This window comes from Aphis gossypii, chromosome 1 (genome assembly GCF_020184175.1).
Source record: "Aphis gossypii isolate Hap1 chromosome 1, ASM2018417v2, whole genome shotgun sequence".
NCBI classification, from domain to species: Eukaryota; Metazoa; Arthropoda; class Insecta; order Hemiptera; family Aphididae; genus Aphis; species Aphis gossypii.
Genome location: NC_065530.1, coordinates 51,752,769 through 51,777,554, shown reverse-complemented (window position 1 = coordinate 51,777,554; position 24,786 = coordinate 51,752,769). Strand labels below are relative to the sequence as shown.

At 30.3% G+C, this 24,786-nt stretch overlaps 2 protein-coding genes across 8 annotated transcripts in view; one reads left to right on the top strand and one right to left on the bottom strand.

Annotated features, from left to right (window-relative positions):
* Positions 1–20,345, top strand: part of LOC114126906 (melatonin receptor type 1A-like) — a 114,875-nt gene extending 94,530 nt beyond the window's left edge. For all 5 annotated transcript variants that reach the window (XM_050198443.1, XM_050198442.1, XM_050198446.1 and 2 more), the window contains 2 exons: positions 6,791–7,128; positions 11,743–20,345. In XM_050198443.1, the coding sequence (XP_050054400.1) occupies positions 6,791–7,128; positions 11,743–12,378 (974 nt within the window). In that variant the 3' untranslated portion in view covers positions 12,379–20,345. The remainder of the gene's footprint in view (positions 1–6,790; positions 7,129–11,742) is intronic.
* Positions 20,346–20,557: 212 nt separating this feature from the next.
* LOC114126904 (queuine tRNA-ribosyltransferase catalytic subunit) lies at positions 20,558–24,382 on the bottom strand. Of its 3 annotated transcripts, XM_050198447.1 has the most exons (4): positions 24,194–24,379; positions 23,806–24,139; positions 23,635–23,671; positions 20,558–22,462 (listed from the first exon to the last, which is right to left on the bottom strand). In XM_050198447.1, the coding sequence occupies exon 4, from the start codon at positions 22,411–22,413 to the stop codon at positions 21,235–21,237; it is 1,179 nt and encodes a 392-aa protein (XP_050054404.1). In that variant the 5' UTR covers positions 22,414–22,462; positions 23,635–23,671; positions 23,806–24,139; positions 24,194–24,379; the 3' UTR covers positions 20,558–21,234. The 3 variants fall into 3 exon arrangements, with proteins under 3 accessions (XP_050054404.1, XP_027846751.2, XP_027846750.2); XM_027990950.2 differs by having other exon boundaries at positions 23,639–24,139; positions 24,194–24,382; XM_027990949.2 differs by lacking the exon at positions 23,806–24,139.
* Positions 24,383–24,786: the final 404 nt, after the last annotated feature.

Genomic DNA, 24,786 nt, shown 5'->3' with positions numbered 1-24,786 from the left:
CGCATTGTTCATTACAAAAATATTGACTAGTGATAAATATGTGTGGGTTTGCCAAATTGAATATGATGTAATATGACAATAATATTGCAAAAGTCGTTTTTAACGTTTAGCATCAATATAAAGTGTTCTATCGAATTTTTAAGCTATAACCCTATAGTATTGTATTCTACTCAATTTAAATAGCTTGATAATAATTGAAATTTAAAGCATAATAATATTACATTATAACATTTTATAGTTTAAACTTCAAATTACTTACGAAATAATACCTAATACATCTTTAAAATCAATCTACAATTCACTTAGATAGGTAACAAATGAAATAAGAATACCCTAACGATATACAGAAACACACTGCAACTTAAAACAAATTTTAACTAATCTTTAGTTAACATTAATGAATTGTATAAAACTAATAATAAATTGAAAAATTATCCCAACATTTTAATTTTTAATCTTTTATGCTTGTAAAATGTGATAATATTTTATTAAACATAAAAAGCAAATTAATTAATAATAGTTTAATTAATTTTTCTAAACAATAATCCAAATACATTTGTATTTATCTATTAAGTGTTAAATTATGTACCTATAATATTCTATTGTATTTTTATCATTGATTTTAAATAGGTACTAGTATTTTATAATCAATGGTTTTATTGGATAAGTATCTTTATTAAACTATTTTATATAATACTTTGATAATTATATTTAATTTAATTATCAAAGGAGTACTAATATCATGAATTTCATTTTTCGTTTATCATAAATTATATAGGTACTTAGATGATGTATGAAATCGGTTTAAATTAATTTTAAGACTATAAGAAGCAATCAATAGTCTTAGTTGGTTAGTAAAACATGCAAGTACTTTCATCTAGAGGTTACTTAATCAATTGCTCAATATAAGGTTTAATGACATGATCTTATGATGCTATATTGAATATTGTGTAAAATTATATACTAAACAGATAATAAGTAGTTATAAAATTCACAAAAAAATTATCATCTATTAATTTTACAATTTTAAACACTTGTTATTACAAAACATATGCAAATATAATAACGACAGTTTTATTCATTACACCAAGATTTTCGTTTATATCGTTATTTCGTTGTACACTATGTGTAGAGCGATTTTGACGCGCAATGAAAAGTATTGAAAACGCGCGTGTATTGTCCGAATACCGCGCGTTACCGGGTGCCACCATTGTATGCTTACCGCGCGCCAAAATCACTCTATAGTGTGGCTCGGCCCTTACATGCAATAATATGAATTTTGTTTTCTGAATGACAACGTTGCATTTTAAAATTATGTGAACTCGTGTATGTATATATATATATATAATATAAATATATGAAGTTTGCGAATTATATGTATATCAGTGTCTATTAAAATCGACACGATTCCGCAAATTTGCGGAATCGTTCTCCACCGGAAAAAGATCCGCTAACAGGCATAGATCAAGCTCGGTTAAATAAAATAAATATTTTCTTTTCGATTTAAAATTATACATTTTATGTATCTTGCTCTACCATTACTCTCACATCAGTATTTTAATAAACGCGAAGTATTAAAAATGTATGTGTACTATGCATTGTAATATTATATGTATATCAGGGGTGTCCGACATGCGAACCTGTTCCCGAGCAAAACGGACAAATACAATATTATGCGAAGAGCCAAAATTTTCATAAATAATTTTTTATAAATGTTTACTAAAAAAATGTAAATTCATAATAATAATAAGTGAATTTTGATTTTATGAACAATAAGGCGCGAATCATATCCGACTATGACGAGAGCAACAACTTGGCCACCCCTGTTATATATTTTTACGATATACACCGATGTGTGCTGTACTCATGTTGACGTTTTAATATCAGTCGTGTCCAAACAGATAATTTTGTACAAGTCGTAATAAATGACGATTGCCGTGTACGGTGGTTATAATATTTCACTGCTGCACTCGCTTTGTATCGGGCCCCGTCTCATGAATCATGATGTAGAACATAATATATACCGATGAATTCCGCGCTCGGAGAGTCCGCAAACGAAATAAGAGTCTGTACATACCTCGCGGTATAACCATTTATTTTTACTTAGACGTTTTACCGTCACAATTCCTCTGCAGCCGTCACAGTAGTCGACCGACGATTTAAGGCTGCAGTTCTACTAATAAAGCGCAACTAATGAAAAAAGCAGCACTGACATATTTCGTACTCTTACTATATCCAGAGTAGGTACATTCTTCGATATAAAATTTTATCTTATATTTATATAAATTATAAATGAAGTATAGATTATCTTGTATCGCGATACTTCAAATCCAAGTATCTAGTATCGCAAGACCGATTTTTGAGTATCTTGATCATCCCTGATTACAGTATTACACCCCACTACAGCGTGTAACACCTCACACCTCACATTTTGATAAAAACGTAATAAAATATTAAAATAAATAGGTGCAAACAATATCATACCAAGCCACAAGACATTAAATATATTATATTAATTTCAAGTTCGAATGCACATAGAAGCATATAATATATAGCGTGAACAAGCTAGGTAGGTACGTTAAAATATTGAATACCTATGTGCCGTATATATATTTATAGTTTGGTCATTAATAATATGCATACAAGGTGTTTGGTGAATATCTAACGTTTTCACATGTTCCCGATACACTCGCCGTACTTAACTTTAACACAGGTATTTCTACTTCCAAAAAGTCTTTTCACTCTTTTTGTATAGTTCTATTATTCCTAACCACGATATAAGCTCGTAAACTAACTTTTCGGAAATCACAATGCGTGTTAAACTTGGTATACTAAATTATATAGTTTAAAACGATTAAGTTTGAAGAAAATATATAGGTACCTTATAGTATTCAATAATAAGTTTTATCAGATAGAAATTAGCTAAACTCACACGTCGTCACATATTATATTATTCTGTAAGTTTATTGAACTAAATAGACGTATCCATACAATATTATAACCACAATAACTTTTTTTTATTATAGGTAGAACAACTTATAACTATTTAATAAATATATAGTATAAACAATTATATAATAAACCATATTGATTTTATAATATTATAAAATCAATGATTAAACGTATTCAATATATTTTATTTAATCGACAAATTATCAGACGAATTAACGAAAAATTTAATTTTCAAAATTCAAAATTTTATGTAACTAGAAGTTATAGAAGAGAGCAAAAAATACGTAATCGATTGTTTAAGGAAAGAAGTTTGTTGCAAAAATGAGGAGACCAGGTAAGACGTTGATTAATGTTAACGTCTAGGTAGCAAATGCACTGTGTGATAGGCAAAGTTTGTTCGTTTAGGGTAATAGGAGGGCATTTCCTAAGAGTAAATGCTCAGTGTATATAGATTAAAAGTTATTTATTTTCACTATACTCCTACTCCTTACACTATTTATCAAGAAGGGAGAAATGCTTTTGGATGTGTGAGGAAACAACGTTTGGATCATAACTATTTAACTATTGGCTATTTATAGCTTTGTCATCGGTTATTAAGTCATTAATACGACTAATGAGTAACGTGAGTTTATCGGATATGAAAATATTTAATAGCAGAGGTGCAGTAGCTATTCCTTGGTGCATTCCTGTATGGATTGGTTTTGATGAAGATGTAGAAAATTCGTAACATATTATGGAAAAAAAGCGAGGTGTTTTGCAAAATTGTTAGCTTTATCCTCATCAGAGTGTACTCAATTTCTTTTTATATTGCGTAATATATCTAGGGGATTTCGTATACGAAGAAGTTGTTTTTTAGCCATCCAAAGAGAACCGTTTTTTGTTGTAAGTGATAGTTATATGTGAACTGTCAGTATATGTATCAATCGCTGTGTTTAGTATCAAAAAGATTAGAGAAGATTTTATAGATTATACTACCTAGTCTAACTTACTGTTCGCACTGAACTAAGTAAATAATATGAATATCTGTAATATTTTTTTCCGTTTCAGATCCACGTGCTTGATTTATTGTTTACATTATATCCTTAATATACGCATAAATATATATTTTAATTATTTATACTATACATTATGCATAATGTAGCTTACATTTATTAATTATTTTATAAAAAATTAAATTAAATATTCCACAGTCCTTGTAAAATCTAAACTTCTTGAAACTTCTTATTTTTTTTTAAACTTTTACACTTAATTCGTAACTTAGTAATTTGTATCTTCTACATGAAAAATTTAAAGATTGACTGTTTGAACCTTTGATAGTCCAAAATCACTCAACTGGAATTTTAATAACTTGAAGAAGAAAATTAATAAAAAAAATTCATCTTAGAAAATTAAAACAACTTACTATAACCTATATATTAGACTTTATTTAGTGATACAATGGTCGTTATATTCGTTTGCTGTCCTAGAAAATAGCCTTTCTACGAACATATGATATTGTTATATATGAGGGGTTAGGTTAGGGATGGACCCTTTGAATTTAAGAGCATAAAAACATCAAACCTTATGTTTAATAGATTCTGAACGCGTTTGGGTTTCTTTTTTATACGACGAAGAAACGATGAAATATATGAAAAATAAGAAATAATAGGGCATCAAAATCGAATTACACTGCCCATTCCGGCCAAAAAAAGTTTAATAACTTTTTGTGGCTTGGTCATTATACGTCGAAAAAATGTCATATTTCTCTTACATTCGATATAATATAATTTCAATAAATAGTCAATATTCGTTAGCACTGAAGCAGTGTAATAAAATTTCTGATTGCCGCTTAATTCGTTAGACCTTCATAATAAGAGAACATACTCAGACTACGGAAAATTTATTTAATTCGATTCTCAACGTACAATAACTGCAGTATAAATCTGTTATTAAGTTAGCCATGGGGTTGATGTATAATATAAATAAAACATAATATACCTCGTTATCTATATATAGTATGGTCTCAATCAGGATTAACGAAGATAGATATGTGTGACTTCAAATCTGTGAGGTAATATAAAAACGTGTGTGCGGAAGAACAATATAATAGATTATTATGGTATTGTATATGGTGAAAAACAGAAACTTAACATTTAAAAATATGTGTTTACCTATCATTGTAATTTCTTATAGTATAAGTTAACCTACACGTTTGTAACAAACACACCAAATCTAATTTTATTTACTTTTATTCCCTAAAACCCATAGATCTCAAATAAAGCAATAGTAATATTACAGATACAATTTAATTTAGTATCTACTTCATTCATTCTATTCTAAAATTGTCAACAAAATATAAGCTTAATGCCCTGCAACGGATTTTGTTTGCTGTGATTGAAATAATTGTGTTTAGTGTATAATAAAATATTTTATAGTAATTTAATTTACATGTAATAATATTTTTCATGTATCATTATTTATTATATTAAATATATTATACTATAACTTTATTATTTCACTATTGTGCCAAACACAATTGTGTGGTATTCTGAAACCTACACTGTTTTACACATACTATGTTTTTTATATCGGATTATTATTATTAATGAAAATCCACCGAAAATTATAGTTTATAGTGTATTGAGTGTGTACGTATTCTCATATCGGTAAGTTCAATGTTATCGTGTACAATACGAGTATTGTCACATTAACGTTAAATTATGTGAATTGTTAGCACAAGTATGTAGAATGTTTCAACAATAGAAATAATAATTAATCATTGTAGGTAAGACCATACTGCATTAGACCAATATTAAAGTTTATCCCGTAAACCAACATTAAATTTAACTTATGGGACAAATCTCGACTAGTCCATAAATTGTCATATTTATAATAACAATTATAATCAATTAAAAAAAATAAATAATTGAGAAATTTTTGTTGTTATATCTTGATTCTTTGATAATTATATAAGTACGCACGCGTCTCATCGTTAACGTCTCCATTTTTGGTTGACAGATTGATAAATGATAAGTGAATATCAACTTTACCACAATTTATATCTTTTTTGACAAAAAAAAAAAAAACAATAATGATTACTTGTTAATTTATTTTTTTGATAGGGTGGCTTAACTCTGTTATGTCTCTTAACAATAATGTACTGACTAAACAAAAATCAGCTATATTGTTGTATCGTTCCTATATATTTTGTGATCGAAAATCCCCACAGGTCATCTATGGACTTACTAAAATTATGATATTAAGACTTTGTGTTCGATTTAATCGTAAATAATAATAATGTTCACCAAATATCCGGAACAAACTACGTATAGCGAGTTTAATTGTACATACAGTCGATTCCGCTTAATAGAGACACCGGTGGTTAATAGGACAACCATTTAATCGGGACAATTCTTTAATTACAAAATCAAATGTATTATTGTAGAGTAAACGTTCACTGCTTATCCGGGCCACTAATCCGGATAATTGAGACATTTTTATCGAGTATATTAACAGATCAATAGTCCGACAACCACGACCGACTCGCATCATCGATTATTAGATTAATTTATGTTACATATATATTTTATCTTACCGTATGTTCAAATTTGATGAGCGTTAAATGTTATTTATATGCATATGTACTTTATATGTATGTATTTTTATAAATAGATATTTATCGTTGTAATAATAAAAATACTAAAAAAATCGGTTTTTCCATAAATGCATATTATGTTAGTTTTCTTATTTCGGATTACTGGGACAACCGCTTTATTGGGACGAAATAACACGCGACCGATGTGTCCCGATAAAGCGAAAAATTGAATGTAACATAACGCGTATTTTACACTCGTTTCAGGCAACACTTTCGTGGCAAACGTAGCGCTGGCCGACCTGTTGATCAGCGGTCTCGTCATTCCGGCATCTGCCGTGGTCATCCTGTCCGGACTACAGGATTCGCCGCCGGTGTGCCAGTTTCAGTGGTTCCTGTCGATCCTGTGTTGCCTGGTAACCGTGCTTACCATGGCCGCGGTAGCGGCCGAGAACTACATAAGACTCTGCCTGACGCCCGAATGCTACGCCAAACTTACCGTCAGAAAAATCACCACGCTCCTGTTCGCCATATGGATCGTCAGCTCGATCCTGGTCACGTTACAATTCGTCTACAAGATGGGACCAGACTATTGCGCCAAAAAGGTAAGGCGAGTGCGTTTGTATTATCATATTATCATATGTTATAGACGTCAATGAATTTTTTGATATTATATTATTTGAAAAACTATTTGAATCGAAATTTCTATAAAAATAAACCTTGGATTTTACACAATCAAATGCTATATACTTTCTCTATAGACATCGATTGTGTAACTTTTTACTATTTATAAAACGAGTAAAACATAACTGTCATAATTTATTTGATTTAAGTATTTTAAGAATTTTAGGAGCTAGCTGCAGGTAAAATATTAAAAGGTTTTTTGTTACATAACTACATTTTATTTCAAATTAATTGGGGAAATGAGAGAAGGTAACGTTCACTGTTAACTATTTAGGTTTTTCATAATTTTCTAATAATAGCTATGTGTGACTTTTACCCTTATTATATCTCTGTACCACACTATACTGCGTGTAAAAGACTCATATCGTATAAAACATAGATAAATATAATAACTCATACACTTTATTGTATTATATGTATTATGTGTATACTCGTTTATGTAAATCATGATCAAAAGCAAGTCATGTCAAAAGCTATCTCACCCATCAACCCGTTTTTTCTAAGACATGAAATGCTTTTTTATCAGTGCGACATTTTCTTACAAAAGGTCAACAGTGAACAGATACACGTGGCGTTGAATTATATACTTTTTTTCGACTATTCTATTCAACATCATTTTCAATTTTGAAAACCTTTTGGACGTCTTTGTATTTTTTTACAGCCTTTGAGGTTGTTTTACTAACATCGTTTTAAATTTTTGATAATATACACGCAACGGACAATGATATTATTATATCAATTAAATAATAAACATTGAACAAACTTTATATCATAATATAATAAGTGTACATACACGCAGCTTTCAAAAGAAACGAGACGTTCAATAGAGAGAAAAAATGTAGTCACCCGTGAACGACTGCAGTATAGCGAGTGTAATATAGTAGTATCGCGAAATAACGATTCTTTTCCATTTTTAGACCTTTATCTAGTTGTCGTTTGACTTTATAAGGTCGGATAAGTTTTTTTTAACATACATACCACTATACTGCAATGCATTCTGTTTTCCTCGTTATTGGTATTGGCATCTGTATAGTACCTATGTCGAATAAAGACGCCACTACCCCCATTATTTTCGGCACAATTTTTTTCTTTACAACCGAGTCAACAAAACAGCAACAGCAATAGGTACAACATGAATATTTGATTATGTGACATGGCTATTGCAGCACATAACAATAACGAGAATCGCACATATTACATACACAAAATAATAAAGGATTATCATCATTATCTATTTATATCGCTATATCATATGCATTCCCGATTACCATTAACTATTTTATAATATAACGTGAATATTATCCACTATGACGAGGTAATAGTTAATACATTTTCGTTATTTGTTATAGACGATAACTGTTTAGAACGGATTTCTGCTAAAATGTTCGTCCTGATCGCCCCTTACCCCTCCATAAAACTGTCACCAACATCTTGGTTGCATTAATTTTAATCAAAAAAAAAGATAAAGAAAATTAGGTTGCGACTTTGTATTCAATTACACTCCCGTAAATCGTTCAAAACTTTGGTAATCACGTTGTGACTGCAGTGTGTATACCCCTATGTATCAATTGTTATTATATTGGCAGGCTGTCGTCACTTTAATAAAAACCGTTCCCATGACAATGATTATTTTCCAATTTATTTTGGTTTTCAGTTCGCTCTTACAATATCAGGTCGTCTGCACTAAAATAATCTTAACATTTTTAACAACATGAGCTCGTATGAGAGGACTTACATTCAATAGAATTAATTACCTACAAATACATAGTATCTTCTCTAAGGTCAGCCGTAGTTTCAAATCGAACATTTGACCACGGTTTACATCATAATATAATTAGGACTGTGGATTTAATGCATTGCTAGTGTATTACTATTATTCTGATTTTTTCGCAACTTTTTAGAATAAATTAAGTTCAATCAAGATCTATCTTCTTACATATAAGTTTTATATTATTAATATGCATATGCACATACTTAAATACTATTAAGTTTTAAAGTTGCTTAATGCATTAATTTTACTGCAGCAACCCTACAGTTTATTATTATTATAACACAGTTTTATCGACGTTTTCTCGACGCCTGTACACATATTTTACCTATACAATAATACATACATACTTAATATAATAATATGATGTGTGTCACATCCAGACGTGTGCTATGCGTATAAGAGGGTTTAAACGCTGATATAATAATATAATATATAGTCACCGTGAAATGATGCACACGCTCTCGTATATTACAAATTCAATAATATTATTATATGTGTTGTATATGCATTTTTGCGAGGGAATATAGTTTATCAGATAGATTCTATTCTATAGGGAATGAGTCGGAAACCTGAGGCTCTTTGGAATGTAAACCAATAACGAGACTCGTAAAATATAAATATAAATTTGATTATATTTTAATAAAGTTTTTCTAAATTTAATACTTATTATTGTTTTTATTGTTTTTAATGCCTACCAATTTCCAATGAAGTTGTTTAGTGAAATATATTATTCTTTTCTCTTATTATAGGTAGCATGTTTATTTTTATCTTAATCAGTACAGTTTTTTAAATTACAATTTTGTAATTATTTTAAAAAATGGCTCGTTTGTGAGAAAAGGTTACGAACCTCTGATGTAGGGTATCGTATACTGATTTTCCCGACGAGACGGCGGTAGTAACAAAATCAGTAACGAGTCATGCATATAATTTATACAGTCTACAAAGCCATACAGGTACCTATATGGGATGCTCTGTAAACTAAAACAGGACGAACTTCAAGCTAATAATTTACAGGTGTATAAGTTAGATTAGGTCACTGTTGAGTTTGGCTTACAAATAAATAATATACATCTAGAACACAAAAAGCAATAATATATAATATTATAGGTTAGGTAATAAAAAATTGTTCGAACCAGTTAAATCACACTATTAAATATAATATTATATATAACTATAATAGCTTACGGGTTTTATTACACACCGAGTGCTCAGTGCTAATATAAAAGCCTTAAAAAACTGACAACTTTTATGTGACTATATACATTATACATATATAATATACGTTACCAACTTACACTGCAGTAATGTTGAACCAGGAAAGTATACGTTATTGGGTTCAATTTGATATTTTATTACTAAAAAAATGGTATATAACATTACTCCAGAGGTCTGTTTACAATGTATAAGTACACATGTAACATTACTCCAGAGATCTATACGCACATGATAGTAACATATGACTTTTGAATTCATAGACTTCCATCTCAACTCATCTTGCTGTATTTTGTTTTTATTTTTTTCACTAACGTTACATCATGACAAAATTCAGTACAGTTTTACAAGTGTTAGGAAGAAAAAATGTATATTATATATAATATATATGCAGTAGGAGATATGACTGAGACAAATATTCCAAATACACGAGTTGGTAAGGGACTTTGGATGTACCGAAAGAAGTTTAAAAATATTAATACAGATGCGCTCATTCGCTCCATCTATCGTCCACTTCCATTGGTTTATGTCTGCATTATTTTATAAAACGTTTTTATAATTTAAAAATTGAATAAGTAACGAAAAAAATTGTTCTATAAGAACGATATAGAAAAGAACTACAGTTGTAATTCTAATTCTAAGCCTGACACAGGAAATTATCTGAAGTTTTATTTTTATGTGAACTTCGATTTTATCCAATGCTTTGTCTAAAAGTATTAAAACTTAAACCGGTAAAATCGTTGTCTCAGATCTTCGTTTGTATATACGTTCGTTTTTTACGATTTTTTAAGTGACTTACTATATGAATACAATATATTTGTAAAATATATTTTATAATGGTGTTCGTGATTAGCTTTAAAAAAATGAATTTTCGTGGAAAAACATCAGCGTACAAGTAGAGATCGCATTTCTTTACCTTTAAGTTTAATAAGTAATATTTCAACGCGATCGCTCTAACAATACAAAATCAGTTATGTCGAGTGAAAAATTTGCCGAGTCGACCTCGCGTCTGTGAATAGACGATCCCGCGTGCGTAACGCGTCTTCTTTTTATACGGTTATAAGATTGATAAGTAAATATATAGTTTACATCGTGTACGAATAAAAGGACATCTCAGCGGAGTAACGACTGGGGGGGTTTAGGGGTTTAATCCCCCCATAAGTAAAACACATACTATATAATGATTTCTTTTATGGAATATTACATTTAATATTAATAACATACGCTGCTACTGTTCGGGGGAGGGGGGATATTTAAATACATACATCGTAATACGGTGCCAAGTTGCGTAGCCAGGGGGGGAGGTTATCATCATTCAATTAGTTAATTATTTTATAATATTATTAATTATCATCATATTGTGTTTATGACAATACACGAGAGTGAAATCCATCACAAATTTCATTATCAAAAAAAAAAAAACAACACCTCCCCTAAAAAAATCCTGGCTACGCCACTGCCGGATCGTATACGCATATGACTACGATATAACACTATATACATACGACGTTATAAAGACGTTTATTTTTAATCACACTCTGCCGTGTTGCAGGTGAGCAGCATCGTTCCCACACAGGCGCTGGTGGCCGGTGCCATCGTGCTGGCGCCGTTGCTCATCACGGCCGGGCTGTACATGCGCATCACGTACCAGGTGCACGTGGCCCGGCTGAACCCGAGCTTCAAGCCGCCGCTGGCGTTCAACTGGGACTACTCGCTGATGCTGGCCAACGCGTACAGCTTCGTCATGTTCGTCGTGTTCTGGGCCCCGTTCGCCGTCGTCCTGGCGCTGGCCACCGTCCAGCGGCTGTCCGCCCAGGTGTTCTACAACCTCGCGTGGCTGGCCCTCAGCAAGTCCTGCTTCAACAACCTGGTGTACTGCGCCGGTAACCGGCACTTCCGCAACGCGTACGTCAACCTGTTCCACTACTGCTGCTGCAAGACGACGGTGACGTTCTCGCGGCGGGCCCGCGACGGCGCCAGCCGCCCGTCCGGCGACGTCCGCGTGCACATCATACCCGGCTACAACATGTACTCGTACACCAGTCCCACCAGGTCCCGGGAGTCGGGATCGTGCCCGCTGCAGGGCAGGCCCCGGGCCAGGGCCAACGGTGGAGGCGGCGGCCTCGGCTGCGGCGGCGGCGGCGGTGGCGGTGGAGGCGGAGGCGGCCGCGACGTGTACGAGCTGTAAGGCGGCTAATCGACGCGTACGATATAATATGATTATCCTTATAATATTATATTATAATACTTATTGTCCGGCGCTACATAATTTATATAATATTCCGCTCCGAACACGCATTATATAGATAACTACGTTATAATATTATAATATTATCATTATTACGTTTTCCATTTACATTTATACAACGATATAATATATTATATTTATATATAAAAGCACATACACGACGTCACGTCATCCGTACCCCTAACCCTCCGAAAAAGCGCGTTCGCAGCGTTTGTACGCACGCGCGTCACACTCGCATTCTTCTGTACATAATAATATAGTACCAAAATAATAATATTAAAATATTATGTATAGTCACCGCCCGCCCCCGAAATTTTTAATTTACGTTAAGGTAGAAAATAATATAAGTTTTCGTCGCGGGCATAAAAAAAAAAATAATCCTCTGTTATAGCTGCGGGCTTGCAGGTATGTGTGGATTGTATGGTTGGGCGAGTCGGGCGACATCACATCACGCATACCTGTCCCGAGTAATGCGTAACAATAATATTGTAGATACGTACGGTCGGCCGACCGCATACGGACGAGTAGGATATTACGGCTAATTAATCCCTTCTGCCTCCACACCCCCACCCCCCCATTCCCACCCACAACAGTCGGACGTTTATAAAGAGACGACCGGTGCCGGGTTTAGCGTGGGTGCGGTGGGTCGCGTGATGAACCGAGCGGCCTCGAAGCCGAATATACTTGTTGAAGTGTTTTCCTAGATTTTCTGACCTAGTAAAAAGTGATTAATTATTATTAATAATGTCGATAATAAAATAATGGAAAAAGATTATTTTAAGAAATTGCCCGCACCCGTTTCTGTTCTAAAACCACTTCTATCCAGGATAGTTGAAATGTTTATTTTTTTTAAATTCATTTTCACTTTTATCAAATACCGTGAGAATAATATACCTACCATAATCCTAATGCGTCGAGTTACTTTCAAATAGATTTTTTTATCCATTATCCGATATTAACAGTTACACCCGGACTCCTGGCACTTAGAACCGGCACTGGAGACTCTGAACTTTTGGGGCCAAAATATCATCAAAAAAATCTTTCACCCGCGATCGCCAACAGCCCATATTTTATATAGTGTGAGATAGTATAACGGTGCAGCACGGTCGCTTTGCATAATATAATTATTTTATTCTCTCGTCAAACAGTACTTATAATAACGGGTGATACCCGATAACACGGTCGGTAAGTAGTGTCAGCTCGCCCTGGGGGGGAGAGGGACGGAACAAAAATAGAGCCATCCGTCATCGAGCAAAACGGTGCACATCACACGCCGCCGCCACACGACGTGTCAATAAACGACGTCATAATTGTACGCTTACAGTAATAATGACGGCAGTAATAATATGCAATACGGCGCGATAAAAACGCGACTTTCGACGACTATACCTATACATACGGTTTGGCTCGGATGCCCGGAGCAGCGAGCACTTTTGTGAAACTCGAAACGACGGCTACGAATTTAGAATTACATTTTTCTCCTCGAGCATGTTATAGAGATGGGACATAATATTATGTACGATGTACCTCATATTATAATATAGATCTTAAACGAGACGACGATGGTGGTGGCGGCGACTTATCGTGTGGCTGCAAAAGACTTTTTAGGTCGCGTTTAGTTTTTTTACCATTCTCTCGTCCCACGGCACCGTTACTATACATTGTTGTTCGCAACGTTCACACACTTGTCATGCGTAATAAGTACCACGTGATGGGGGTTGAAAAAGATTTTTTAAGAGAACGGTTTTTGAAAGGTGTTCCGAACTCTGAGAGCATTATTGGAATCTTTCGTGTCGGCAGCAAAGAACCGAAAATATACTCGCAAATATCCTTATCCTTGTACCGCAATAGAATTAGAGTCTATCGATGTATAAATATTATTTTATTCTTCGATTTATCCCCCCTCTCCCACTCACGCTTACATTCCGTCGAGGAACCCGCCCGTTATTCCGCATATATATTATATATACAGGAAACCAATGCATTCCATCGTTGATTTAAATTATATTTATATAAGAATATAAAAATATATATATTATACACTATTCCCGTCCACTGTCCCGAGCCAAACAAGCGTTGTCAATTATATCATATGTATATAAGGTACATATATTTATTAAACTATTTATAGCCCATACGGCACGTCTTAAATATTACACATAGATGCAATGTACTTACACTGTAAGAAATGCGCAATTTATTTGTTTCGAACGGATCAGCGACATAATTTACGTTTCAAAATAAAAATTCAAAAAACGGCTAGTATGAGTAACACGATAGTATAAATACATTATTGTTCGGTGACAATTATTATATGTTCGTGATGTGTGATTAATGATAACATGCCTCGGTCGTTTCGATTATAGTCGTATAAATATCACATGTTTGGTAACTGGTAAGGTAATCGTTTAGGCTTTATTATTATTCATTGTTCTAGCTTACAATTTTTGCGTGTTCGCTGACTCGTAATAACCATATTTTGTATACGTCATATTTTTACGTTTATCAAAACTTAAAAATTTAAATTTATGTAGTAGATATATATATAGTATAAGTATATTCGTGAATGGCATTTCACTTACAGTTACACACTTACGCCAGCTGGTCCTCGTCGGTCTATATAATATAATCGACGGTCAGATATTATAGATTTAAAATTACTAGTTATTATAATATTATGTTATGTATAATATTATATAGGTATGTTCAACATCTATGCACAATCCCGTTGTAAGCCGAAATCTGGACAAACAATAACATATAATTCTGTCGATTTATATTGAGGTATTGTGGTTTAGTAAATTGTGTACGTGCGTATTTCAGTAATTTCAGCTATTCAAAACGGTGAAAAATTAAATTCAAAAATAAATCCTAAAACTGCTCTATCACATATTAATAGTATTATTAATACATTATTAATGGATACAATTTGAAATTTGGATTTAGGGACCACTCGACCACTGCAGGGCGGGCTATTCAATATATATATATGAATAGGTTTTGGCTGCTCATGCTTGCAAGTGATCAGCAGTCGCTGTAGTATAATTTTTTTTTTATTAAATAAGCCGTCTGCATACTAGTGTGTACAGAATAATACGATATATAAAATGTTTAATCTGTATTCGAAATTTCCGCACACATACATCCACGATTTTACGAAAACAAAAGCGGTTCGATGTCCACCGATGCAAATATACCGGAACATTCCGTTTGTTCATATTAATATAATATGAATATTTTATTATTCAAAACGTTATAAACGACTGAGTTTCCTACCATATATTATATACCATTAATATTTATAAATAAATACATAAATAATCTGATGTAGTATTAAATATGTACAACATAGTCATTTGTGTATTATATAATATGAAATAGGTAGGTAGTAGGTACACATATTACATAGGTACTATACTCGAAAGTCGGAAATGTCATGGTAATTAACATAAAAAAAACTGAAACACAAAAGGCTCTTATTCACCACTATTCCCATTCGTACTATTATTCTGTAAACGCGACATATAATATAAATATCATGGTGATTTTGATTGTTTGCTTTGACTTTTTGAGTTCGATAATAAATAATAATTGTTATTCGTCAAATGTGTCTGTTTTTTCTTCTTCCATTATCCTATAATAATAATAATATAAAATATTACATTACACTAGCCGCACATCGCACTCGACACCATAACTATTATTTTTTAGGTATTTCTATCTAATTGCATCGGAACAATTAATAACATATTTACGAACTCCCGTCTTCCAATAAAATCTGTAATTCTCGACGTCTCCGGAGTAACGTGTATAATTTGTTCGCACACTTTTTATTAACGACTTTTTGATTAGGTACAATTGCCACCTCGATTGTATACAGTTTGAAGAACAAAAATATGGTGTATTCGTAGTTTACTGTTTGGTAAAAAAAAAAGTCACAATAATAATAACATAACAAAAATTATTAATTGCCTACTATACCTACATCTACAATATGTATATTGCCGTATACCTACCTAATGCGTGCAGTATTTTGTAAATTGCAATCAAAACGGAAAAACATTTTTTTGTTGAGTTTCTTCGATTCCTATTTTTCATAATAACAGCAGAGTATTATTACGAGTATATCTTCAAAAAAAAAAAAAAAAATACTAATTCATGGTTACATAAATAAACAGCTGATAAACTACATGTACATTTGCGTCCTTTCATTTGAAAAAATAATACTTTAGCACCTTACTTGCCAATATGATTTAGAGGCGTATTATTGTATTAATTGTATCTAAACATCATAAATATCTACCTATGGATCTGAGACATAAACGTTTTAAAGTAAAAACTTATTATAATAAATTAATCAACATTAAATAACATATATTTTGTTATACATTTATTTTATTTAATGTTTTTTCAAATTATAAAACCTGAAGAAAGATATTATATCTAAACTTAAACCACGTCCATTTTAAAACGTTTATGGTTGACACAATTTTAACGAACCTACCTAATTCGCGTTTTGGTTTAAACAATCTAAATTATTATTGTCTTAACTCTTGACTCTTATCGTACGTTTTATTTTTATGTACCTATTTTAGCTTACATTTTTATTGCACATTCACACTTTTATCCACAACTCGTTGTTGTATAAAGCCTTTTGAAACACAACATTTCATTCGTATATACCTATGCGCTAAATGTGGAGATCTTCTTATAAAGGTACAAGTGACTCTTAATAATGCATTCGCAAAAGTGAACTCAAAACACGAATTTCTACAGTGCCGTTCAGAAGTCACGTATCGAGAACTCGAGTGACAAGCGTTAAATTTAAAAATAGAGGTCTTTATAATAATCTATTCCTACCAACTACCTTCACGTCTACTAAATAATAGGAAATAATATATGCTACCTGTCTACATTAATATTTGTACAATCGATCTGTCGCATCGATTTAATAGTAATATCGCTACACATGTATGTCACAGACCTGCACAGTAAATATTTCGAGGGACTTTTCATTTTTTCAAAACCACATTAATAATTGATTGTCCGGCACACAAAGGGTTTTGTGTAATAGTGTTAATAAAGGTTACCTATCGCATCTAGGTACGGTTCCGTTAATGATAAATTTATTGTATTAATTATTTGTAAATAAGCAATACCTACGAGTACGCTTGAAAAAATACACGTATTCCCAAGACACGTAAGATAAAATTATTTTAGAATATTATATCATTATGTTTATTATTTATTTTAAAACGTAGGTACCTACTTTTAAAAATGTCTTCAAATGTAATTATTATATTTCTATATCTAATTACATATAGTCACATACAGGCGCGTACACAAGGGGGGGTTTTAGGGGTTCAAACCCCCCCTGAAATTTCAGGAAATAAGTTTTATTATTTATAACCTTAGGTTAGTTTATATAAGAATAAAAATTTAAAACCAAAACCCCCCCCAAAATATTTTTTTGTGTACGCGCCTGGTCACATAGATAGATGCATATAATAATTTTAATAACTATATTCGGTTACCTATACATAAGTACCTATATGGCTATATATATGAATATATACATATAATATACAACCCCATCAATTTTTTTATTGACTTAGTAAAAAAAATTATATTATATACTTAATACTTATCTTTATCTATGTGTGTGTGTGTCTGTGTGTTGTATTTATTAAAAATATCACATGCTACGTGCTGTGATCAGCTATAATTTTTAAGTACCTACCTAGTATATAACATAAAATAATATAATATTTATGTACGACTACATTATATATTTTATAAGTAAGATTAAGTATTTAAGTTACATAAATATTGTCATAACAAATTATATTATTATACACATATATTATTCTATTTAAAATTATATATATATATATATATTATTATTATATCTAAACCTTAAAACATATTTTATTAATTAAAAATTATATTACCTATCTATATGTAATTACTATATGTATTGCTATATAACTTATAAAAATAATCGTATAATTAATATTAAATAATATATGGCGTACCTATTTTAAAGTAGGTATGGGTACTTCGTACTTAAACTTAACTGTGTAGGTACCCATTATAATAACACGTATAATATGTTTAATATTAGGTAGGTACCTATATATACTATTATTGTTTAAATATTTAAGTTTAGACATGCATTATACACATAATCTACTTTCAGGCGGTGTTTTTAAATAACCTATCATTGTAATGACTAATGAAACATCCAATTTAAGACTAAATTTTGTGTCAATTTAATCTGTATATTAATTTTTGAACATTTTTATCAAAACATAAATAATTATTAGGTAGGTAAATATATTTATAAAATGCCTACATATAAATCTAAGACCTAGTCCCTTACATAGTTATATACCTATATATATACCATAACTATAGATTTTTCGCAAAATTAAACAAAACGATTTCTTTGTAAGAGATTGAGCATAATAATATGTACTTATGCTCTCTGTGTAATCCTTCCGGTGTTTTTTACTGTAATAATATACTTTATTGTTTTATAAATTAATGGTATAATTATGAGTTGGATGATAATTGTTTTTCTTATCCCGATAGGTGTCTTGTGCCTATATTATTCAATTTCACTTGCAATGATTAATACCAATATAATATCATTCATAAATCTATCGCTTCAATTACATAATATTACTTTACATTTTAAAATACTTAATTCAAATTTAATTTATTACATATCATTTGCGTTCAGATTTACTCGCAGCAGGTTTTGTTTTATAATAACGAAATAAAATATTTTATTGATAATATATTGTACGTCGTTAACAAAAACAAATCTCGTGAAATAATAATTGGGACCACAATATTTTTTCTACTGGTAATTTTCAACAACGGGTTAAGACCTTGACATTTTTTGTTTATTATTATTAAATTATTATTTGTTTTAAAAATTGAAAGTTATACACGTATTGTTTAAAATCTAAATCTGTGATACAATAGAAAGGGACGACTTTTGACAACTGCTTTAAAAGGGTAATTATTTTTAATGATTTAATTTCTTGAACTTTTGACGTCATGCTGTCCAACACATTAATATGTTATACAAAGATTTATTTTTTTCGCTCAAACATCGTACTATTCACTAAGTATAAAAACTAAAAAAACGTAATTGCCAAGTAGGTTTATTTAGTTATTTTAATATGGTAATGGTAATAGGAATATACCGTAATCCGTAGTTAAAAAAAATAAAGTATAAATGAATAAATAGTTTACAAAAAGTATAAACACTTGATTTTGAAATATTTAAAAACCATATTTTTCATAGGTCATCATCATTTTTATAGTAGAAATAAAATTCCAGCAGGCTACCTAAAAGCCAAAATTATTAAATCATGTTTAAGTTTATGGATGTCGACGTATATTTAAAACAAGTACACACAAATTATATTTCAGTAAAACTGTGATTGCATAATATAATTTGTACAAATATTTTATATCATTATTGTTCAATATAGTATATTTTGTTTTTCATGATGTAGGTATCGTTTATAATAAATTATAATTATAATAATTATAATTTTTATGTCTTTCCACATAGAAAAAGTATTATTATTTTTGTTCCTAAAATATAACTCGAAATGTTACAATTATTGTATGTCAATAATGCATATTATTATAGTTGTAAGCAAAAACATCTGTAATTTTATACTTAATATTTTGTGTGCGTAGAATTTAAAGTAAAAACAAAAAAATTATTACAAAAAAAACATTGACTATTATTCACCTATATGCATAGGTACAATATTATATAATAATAATTTATATCCTAAGATAAGGTGCTTTTTTTTTGTGTATGACTAAAATTATGCATGTTTAAAATTAATCCATAATAATAAAAATACTTGAATGTTTAATTTGTCGTTTATTTTTATTTTAAAAATTAATGTTTAGAAATCCAGCTTAGTTCATGTCATAGAGGTAAACCTTGATTTCATTTTTTAACACCATAACCATGAACAATAGTGGATACCAAATCTGTTTATACACTATTTACACTCAAATAATTATAATATTAAATGCTACGATGCTAACCACATAAAAAATTAACTCATGGTTGATTCCAAAATAAAATGTATAGGCTATAGTTTATGTCTTAAAAGGTTTTTTAATTCTAAAGTCTATTTCAAAAATGTTTTTGGTTACAAAATAAACAACCTAGGTTTTACTTGGCTAGTTATAAAATGATTTCCATTTTCCAATAACCAGCTTTAAGCCTCGTTTTGAACCAATGATTGATTTTTAACAGTATATTACATAATTATTTTACTTACATACAAGAAAGATAATTAAACATAAAAAAACAACTACTTAGTAGGTATTGATATCCGATGATTTAAATTGATAGGTGTATTTATCACATTAAAGTATATATTAAGATTGGAAACAGTCAGAAAATGTTGTACATAGGTTTTAAAAAATGTATTCAAATTTTGTACTGTTTAAATAAATGAGTTAATACTAGAATTAAATTGTTAACAAATTTTATAAAAACATGTCAGATTCAGATGATATTAAATTTATAATTTAAATTTTTAAATACAAATCTAATAAATTATAATATTATACCAATATTACCAACTTAATATAATGTATACCTTATTTAATTAAATAAATACAAATTAATAATTTTAATAGTTATTTGGTAGTTGGTGAGTAAATTTTCAATTAATGAAAATTTAAAAAAATATATAATATAAATTAATAGGTACAGGTTGTAGAACTATGTGCTTATAGCACTTATTTTTATTTTAGTTCTATATTCACTGATTGTAGTGCATCAATACACCATTGTGGATAATTCTTATTTGGATACATATTTATCATAAATTGCTGGACAAATTCTGGAAATTTGTTTACCTTAATGCTTTCTCTGATACCTTTCATCAGCTGCATTTGATAATTAAGATTATGCACTGATAATAAATTGCAAGAAACAGCTTCAGAAGCAACAATCTGATGGATATATGCTCGAGTATATGTCTTACATGTTGAACAGCTACAATTTTTTTCAATTGGTCCAAAATCCATTCTGAACTTTTTGTGTCTTAAACTTATCTGACCACTTGAAGTTAATGCACAACCAAATCGAGCTGTTCTTGTTGGAAATACACAGTCAAACATGTCTGCTCCTAAAGCACAACAAATTACTAAATCGACAGCAAATCCAACTCCCATCACATACTTAGGTTTATCACCAGGTAACATTTGAGTAGATAGAAGAACCATTTTCCAAAAATCTTCTTTCGCTTCTCCACCACTAAGACCACCTATAGCATAACCATTTACTTTTCTTTCCAAATGTAAATTGGCACTTAACTTTCTTAAATGTTCAATAAGACCTCCTTGGACAATTGGAAATATATTTTGTTCATTAGGTCTTTCATGAGCACTTAAACAACGATCTAACCATCGTGTTGTCCTGTATGTAGCTTCTTCCATTCTTTCATTGTCTTTTGAAGTAGTTGGTACAACATCATCTAACTGCATTATTATATCTGCACCAATTGCATTTTGTATTTGAATAGACTTCTCAGGAGTTAACAAGCTTTTTGTACCATCATAAGGTGATTCGAAATTAACACCCTGTTCATTAATTTCAGCCATATGTAATAGTGAGACCATTTGAAAGCCTCCAGAATCAGTAAGTAAAGCACGTTTCCAACCCATAAAATTATGAAGACCTTTAGCTTTTTTTAATAATTCAACTCCAGGACGCAACCCCAAGTGGTATGTGTTTCCTAGAATAATTTGACAGTTAATGTTTTCCAGTTGTTCTGGTAAAACAGATTTAACAGATCCTTTGGTACCAACAGGCATAAACACTGGTGTTTCCACTGTATAATGTGGTAATTTCATTAAACTAGTACGAGCTCGTGTAGTACTGCAGGAGGCAATCACGTCAAATTGCAAAGGTTTTTCCATCTTAAGTTGTGTTTAATAATTTTCGGTTTAAACTTCTTCAAATAATTTCCTGAAAGAAAAAATATGATTAAAATTATCTATAGTTTAAATTTTAAAATATTGTGATTGATATAATATATGTCTTTTACATATAATTATTTTTGTAAGCACTTGTAATTTTAAGTGTTTATAATAAATGCATTATTACTTTGATATGGATAAGTATTTATCTGTATTTATGACATAAAAATATACAATAAATAAGCCCAAATTATAATGCAATAAAGATCAATATATAATAATTAAAACAATATTTTTACCATCTATCTATTCTACCTACCCTAGAAAATAGCAACCACACGTGCGACGTGCCACATGAATTACACTTCATACAGTTTATAAACTTGTCCTTTTTTTATATATATATATGTTTAAGATACTTTAATCTACTACCATAAAAGTGTGAAAAAAATAATTTTGTTTTAAAATAAAAGTATTTTCAATAAAAATAAAAAAATAATTTTTTAAATAACATGTTTTAAAAACAAACATTTTGAAAAATAAATTGTAAACAGGCATAGCACAGCTGCATTTAATGCTGCAAATAGTTAACACTAAATATTCAGAAATATGTACATACATTTCTTTGATAATAAAATTAAGAAAAAAAGTAATAAAAACAGTGTATTAATGAATATTTTAAATTTTAAAAATGATTGCTTAGTGTATTATTGAAAATATAAAATAAATCAATAACTTTTTTAATTTAAGCATATACACCTTGGAACTGAATTATTTTGGATATAATTTCTAAATTCAATGGAGAAATGAATCTAGATTTAAGTAATTGTACAAAACAGAGATCTTAATGAAATGTCATAAAAACACATGTTTTTTTGAGTTGATCATAAAATGTTCAAATATATTTTCAAAATATTAATAATGTCATCCACATTTGAATTCTCACTTCCTAGTCACATAAATTACTATGCTGTCATAAACAGTAAAATTGTTAATTGATTTTATTTTAAAAGACGTACAAACAATGCATTATGATTGATTGTCTACTTGTACACACATGAATTCAATATTTCAATCATCAAAACAGTGATAAGTACTTCTTAATGAGAATTCTAAAACCTTATTTACTAAAAACCTGTAATTATTGACATTTGCATTTAAATTAAAAATATTGTAATTGATTCTACACTTAAACTAGAATATGATTAACAAGTTACTTACATACTATGCAAACAAAAGTGTGTCAGTCAATCAGTACCTACAGAAAACAAATTTAATTATAAAATGTTTTCATCAATTCCAGTTTAAAACAAACAGCAGGTTGAATATAACAATATGTCAACAAATTATAAGTAATAAATTAAATTATAAATTTTAAACGTTATTTTTTACTTTATTTTCCGGTTATAAAACATTAAACGATATGATAATAAAAACAAATAAAACTAAAGCTTCCAGCAAAAAAAAAAACAATAATTGTTAAATTCTATCATAGACTGGATCTATTATATTATTAATTCTATTATGTCACAATTTATTGTACGATGAACATTTGAGTATCCAAGCGTAACGTACTCTTATGTTCGTGTATTGTACTTATTTCTTATCATTGAACATTAATATTGATTAAAGTTATCAGTATCCGGCAACCGGTAACCGCACATGGAATCCACGTGCAAAGGAACCGACACTCCACCACCGCAGAACAATATTGAAAATGTACAGCCTATAAGAACCACGGTCTAAGATATGTATATCATAATATAGGCTTCTGGCTTACAATTCGTCCCGGTTTTAGCAGAATGTCCATTGTCCCGATGTCCCGGCCAGTCATTAATTATGTCACGGTCAATGGAAGCCTCGAGAGGAAATAATAAAACCTTAGATAATATTGTACATAGGTAGTTGATAGTATCATTATATCATTATTGTAAATACTGTACGTGGTCTAATGGCGTGTAAAATTAATTTTTGTTAACTTGTAATGAATTTTATGAAAAAAATAAAAATAATATAGCTGTATTGAAATAAATTCGTTCAACGGAAACGGGAAAAGTATCACTAGTACCTTATTACTATTTACTAATAATTAATAAATGTAAATTTAGTAAATTTAGTTTATGTAAATTAGTTTATGTAAATGATGTAATATTTTTCGGCAAAAATACTGTTCGGAACAAAATATTTTCGGACATTTTACGCGCCCTCACATTTTTCAATAAAATAACGGATATTATCATTTGGTTATATAACTATTAACTATAAAACACTACGATTTAAGATATACATTAAATATCTTAAATCGTGTAGAACACGTCTTGTGTATTATATTGAATCGTGATCCGTGCCAAAGACTTGGATCAATTCAAATAC